This window comes from Phymastichus coffea, unplaced genomic scaffold, assembly GCF_024137745.1.
Source record: "Phymastichus coffea isolate CEN01 unplaced genomic scaffold, Cenicafe_Pcof_1.1 PCOF00213, whole genome shotgun sequence".
In the NCBI taxonomy this organism is placed as follows: domain Eukaryota; kingdom Metazoa; phylum Arthropoda; class Insecta; order Hymenoptera; family Eulophidae; genus Phymastichus; species Phymastichus coffea.
In genome coordinates, this window is record NW_026707024.1 from 192,198 (window position 1) to 197,558 (window position 5,361).

General features: G+C 29.2%; 1 protein-coding gene and 1 pseudogene across 1 annotated transcript; both read left to right on the plus strand.

Moving 5' to 3' along the window:
* Positions 1-230: 230 nt before the first annotated feature.
* On the plus strand, positions 231-1,884 carry LOC131674136 (lipase 3-like). Its single transcript, XM_058952658.1, has 7 exons — positions 231-386; positions 462-642; positions 718-832; positions 900-1,140; positions 1,203-1,361; positions 1,423-1,650; positions 1,723-1,884. The coding sequence occupies exons 1-7, from the start codon at positions 231-233 to the stop codon at positions 1,882-1,884; spliced, it is 1,242 nt and encodes a 413-aa protein (XP_058808641.1).
* A 1,058-nt stretch (positions 1,885-2,942) lies between these two features.
* On the plus strand, positions 2,943-4,600 carry LOC131674137 (lipase 3-like; annotated as a pseudogene).
* The last annotated feature ends 761 nt before the right edge of the window (positions 4,601-5,361 follow it).

A 5,361-nucleotide genomic window follows, 5' to 3' on the forward strand; every position in this document is an offset into this window, starting at 1 on the left:
TTTCAGCCCCGTGTAAAATTGTGAAAATTTTTATTTTTTTATTGATTTATGTGCTCAAACTGAAGTAATAAATCTTTCGCATCGCATCATGGTCTTGAAAACTTTCGAAGTATCTATCGATTTATCGATTAAATTGCGACATTTATCAATAATTTACAAAGAAAAATATTTTTGATTAATAGAATTAATTGTAGGTATTACAATTAAAGATTCCATGAGAAACAAGAACAATGCCGATGTCAAGTATAATTTTACTTCTTTCGGATATACTTATCTTTAAAGAAATAAATTGCTATGGATATCATGGACTTATTGCGGGCAATAAAGCTATTTCCGATTGTCTCAATGGTGAGAAAAGTAAATATTCAGATTTGAATATGACTCCGGTATGGTTTCTTTTAATAATTATTACAATAAGTACTGTACGTATAAGTGTAAAATAACTATTGAATTAATTTTAGTCCGAGTTCATTCAAGAAAATGGTTATCCAGCAGAGGATCACTTAATTTTGACTAAAGATGGATATTTATTGACACTAAATAGGATTCCTGGACCTAAAAATGCTCCCGCTGTAATTTTGCAGCATGGATATTCCGCCACTTCTTTTGATTGGGTCATTCTTGGTAAAAAAAAAGGATTAGGTAATACCTCGTTTGTAATACATATCTTAGATATGTATCATTATACAACATTAAAATAATTTAGTTTTTGTTTAGCATTTTTATTAGCTAAGGAAGGATACGACGTTTGGCTGCCTAATGCAAGAGGCGGAATTTTTTCATTATGTCATGTCAATTACACTTCATCTGAGTATAGTTTTTGGGACTTCAGGTACTCGAATGTTAACATTTTTTTCTTGATATTTTTCATTATCAATTATGATATATAATATTTGCAGTTTTCATGAAGTTGGAATGTACGATTTACCAGCCGTAATAACTTATATTTCAAAAATCATAGATAGTGACATATACTTTGTCGGTCATTCAATGGGCACAACTTCCTTTTACATTATGGGCGTGAGACAGCCTGAAACTGCATCAAAAGTCAAAGCGATGTATAGTTTGGCTCCAGTAGCTTACATGAATCACGTTAGGGGTATTACTCGATTGGTAACCAAACTTGCCAATCCGGTTCAAGTAAGTTTTTTAATGAAAACACTTCGTAATATATTAGTATTAAGATAATTTATATTTTTCAGAGCTTAATTAAGAAGCTATCAGCTGGAGAAATTAACGAGCCTGGTCTTTTACAAAATCTTTTAACGCAAGAACTTTGTGGTAAATCTTTAGTGAATAAGCGAGTTTGCTTGTTCTTTATTTTTAGTGCTGTTGGGTTTAATTACTCTCAAGTCAATTATGTACGTAATTTTATTTACATTTGTCAACTTAAATTATTGATTCTCATACAATCATTTTTAGACTCTTTATCCTCTACTTTTTGAACTCCAATCACCACCATCATCTTTTAAAACAGCTGTTCATTACGCTCAAATTATAGATTCCAAAAAATTCCGAGAATATAATTACGGTATTATAGGTAATTTAAAAAAGTATCTGGACTTGATACCACCCGAATATGACTTATCCAAACTACAAGTTCCAATTGGTTTTTTCTGGGCTGAAAACGATTACTACTCGAGTCCTCAGGTAATATTGATAATTATTTCATTCTAATCATTAAAAATTTTAGAGAATGATAATTTTATAAGAATGTTTCAGGATGTTCAACGTTTGTACGATGTGATACCAAATAAAATACTCTACCATAAAATAAAAGATCCAAAATTTAATCATATAGATTATATATATGGAACACAAGCACCAGAATTAGTATATAAAGAGCTTATAAATGCTATTAAAAATTACCAAAATAATAAATAAATAAAAGTTGTAAAATGTTTCTGTTTTTTAAGCCAATTTTGCGAGGAATTCATTATAACTGCATAGGTATAAGTTTTAATGGAAAATACTCTTTAAAATAAAATTCAAAACGATTAATATTTCATTCATTTTCATCTGACTAAAAGTGCCTAAGTTAACAACAGCGTTTTCTTGCTATATGAAAAAGTATCAAGCACATTTAACATGTCAAAATTTATTCATAATATTTATTTTCTTTCAGTTTGTACGAATAGCTTCCCTCATAAAATTATACTAACGAATCTCTAGTTCATTTGAAATGTAAAGCAACAACAAAAGGTTACAAAAAAAATCTCCGAGAATAAAAGTCGGGACAAAAATTAACAATCGCCAAGTTATAAAAAAAGAAAAGAAAACTTTCAGTCACGCGAAAATCTCCCGATTAGACTTTTATTGTATTTTTTTCATTAACAAGTGCCGCGCCCGCGTCCCCAAGAGAACTTGGCCAAAGTTGCGCTGGCGAGTTTTAGCGAGACTTTTGTTAATGTTCGGAATTAACGGAGTAAGGAGACTTTAAGTCATAAGGCCTCTCGGGAGACCCTCCGAACGGTAGCAGCCAACTTTCTCGAGTCTTTATTTCTTTATCAACTGAGCGCGAGACTGTCCTTATGCGTTTAGGCGAGTCAGTTCCTTCACCTTTATGGCTTTTTTTTATTCTTTAAATCTATTTTTCTACTAAAAATCTAAATTATGCATTTTATATGCGAAAATTTTCAACATGACTATTATGGTAAACTTAAGTTTTTTGATAATATGTTCAAATATGAATTATAACATGATAACACAATGTTTCAAAAGTTGTTTTTCCATTTTTTAAATAACTTAGTATTCGCGATTATTACGTTATAATTATTTCAATTTAAATATATTGCTATGACTATTGGATATTGACACAATAGATTACTAGACGAAACCATGTATTCAAGCCATGTTTATTAATATGGAAATACGTCTCGTAAAGTAGTTATCATGGTTTATATCTCTTTGTCTTTCAAAGTTGGTAATTTTTTTTGGATATAATGGCACTATTAGAGGAAATAAATCAATATCGAAATGTATCACCGGTATTAAGGGAAAATATAAGAATCTCACAACTCCCGTAAAAGTCTTATAGAATAATAAATATATGTTATATTTCCACGCCATTTAATTTATTAAATATATTAGTTTGAGCTTATAACAGCAGAAGGTTATCCAGCCGAAGATCATTTGATTCTGACAGAAGATGAGTACTTGCTAATGATGAATAGAATTATAGGTCCAGCAGGTGCTCCAGTCGTGTTTGTACATCACGGATATTCTGGAACGTCGTTTGATTGGATTTTTATCGATAAAAATGTAGGATTCGGTAGGTAACATTAATATATAAGAAAAAAAACTATAAATATTCAAGACTAAAAAATAAACAATTAATTTGTGCCTGTGCAGCATTTCTTCTTGCTGATGAAGGTTACGATGTCTGGCTAGCAAATGATAGAGGTGCTACTCAAGGTGCCGTGTAAAATATACTTCATCCGAGTACACTTTCTGGGACTTTACTTGAGAAAAAGATGTTTTACTTTGCAAAATTATGTCTATTGATTCATGAAATTATAAATAAATGTTTAGTTTTCATGAAATGGGAATGTACTATATTCCCGCTGAGATTATCTACATATCTAAAATACATAGCGGTGATATTTTCGTCGTTGGTCATTCAATAGGAAATACTGCAGCGCTTATTACTGCGGTACTGAACGACCTGGCATCGCATCGAAAATAAAAATTATCTTTTGTTTTGCACCTACAGCTTTTATGAGTCATATAAAAGGTCATCTTCATTTTCTAGCTCCTTTCACACCATTGTATGACGTAAGTCGTATATTATTTTTAATTATGGTATTATAAAAGTGAGGAAATTTTTTTTTCTGACATTAACTATTCAAGTTAATTTATTGTTGTATGTTTTTATTTATCTCTAGTAAATAATTGCATTGTTTTAACTATAATTTACATTTTTACTCGTATCATATACAAAGAACTTTTCCGACAAGATATTTTTCGAGAATTTCTGATCAAATACATCTGCAGTTTGACTGAATTCCAAAAGAAGTTTTGATGGTTTTTTGTTTTTCTTGGTGTCCGATTTGATTATGCGCAAATAGATTACGTAAGTATTTTCCGCGTTCTTAATAATCTGTGCTTATTTTTAAATTCTCTACTTCCTATAAGTTGGGATCATGATTTAGCACCAATAGCTGCAAAGGTAACAACTCATTACGGCCAGTCGATAAATTCGGGAAAATTTTGATACTTCGATCACGGAATTATAGGAAATTTGAAGGCATATAAAAGTATATTTCCACCAGAGTACAACTTGACAAAAATACAAGTTCCCGTTACTCTTATGGGGAGAAAATGATAATATTGCTGATCCAATTGTTGAGTTTATATTTATAAATACAAAACATTAGAACAATAATTTATTTTTTATATATATATTTATTTTTTACGATGTGAAACGCTTATATAACAATCTCCGATCGAAAACTTGGTATTATAAAGTACCATATATTTATTTTAATCACATAGATTTTTCTTATAGAATCGACGCTCTAAAATTTATTCCAATGTTATTTCTATTATTAATGATGAGAAATGCGATAAGTAGTATATTATTAAATAATTTAAGCATGAGGTATTCATATTCATAATTATAGTCATTTTTAGTATCGACTGCTATACATTTTTAATGGGTACATTAGTATTTAAAATTTAGCTTTTCTTATATAACTTCTTCGTTACAAACTTTAAGTATTACACGAGACTTTTATTTGAAATTGAAATGCGATTCCGATTTAATATCGAAATCGAATATTTGAGCATCGATAAGAATATATTTAATAAGACTTTTCGATATATTCATGGAAAGAGTTAGACAGAGACTGAAGTTAATTATTGATATAAATAAATGGCATTTATAAGAAATACGTGTTTTGTACAATTTTGAATAATTGCATATGCGGGTTATTTAACAATTGTTTATTTCATAATGGCTTCAGAAAGTAATAATATTATGATGAAAATAAAAATAATGTTTGTAGTACGCATATTTTTTCGCAAATTCAATAAAAATAAGTTAAATATATATTTTGATTTTTAATTTCATTTAAAAAACGGTGAGATTTACCACCGAGATTTTAAACTTCAATGTATTACAAAATACTTTTCTAGCTAATTTGCTTTAATAAATATTTGTTTGTCATATATTTTTCCTTACATTGACTACAATTTTACCCACGCTGAAGTAAGAGTTATTGACAAAATTTATATATTTATAAATATAAGATTACTTTTATTGAATAATTAAAAATGATGTCTTCTTGAAGTCAATTGTTCAACTTATCTTTGGTTATGATCCGGCACCATCATAGGCATAGTTAGGAGCTCATTATGATC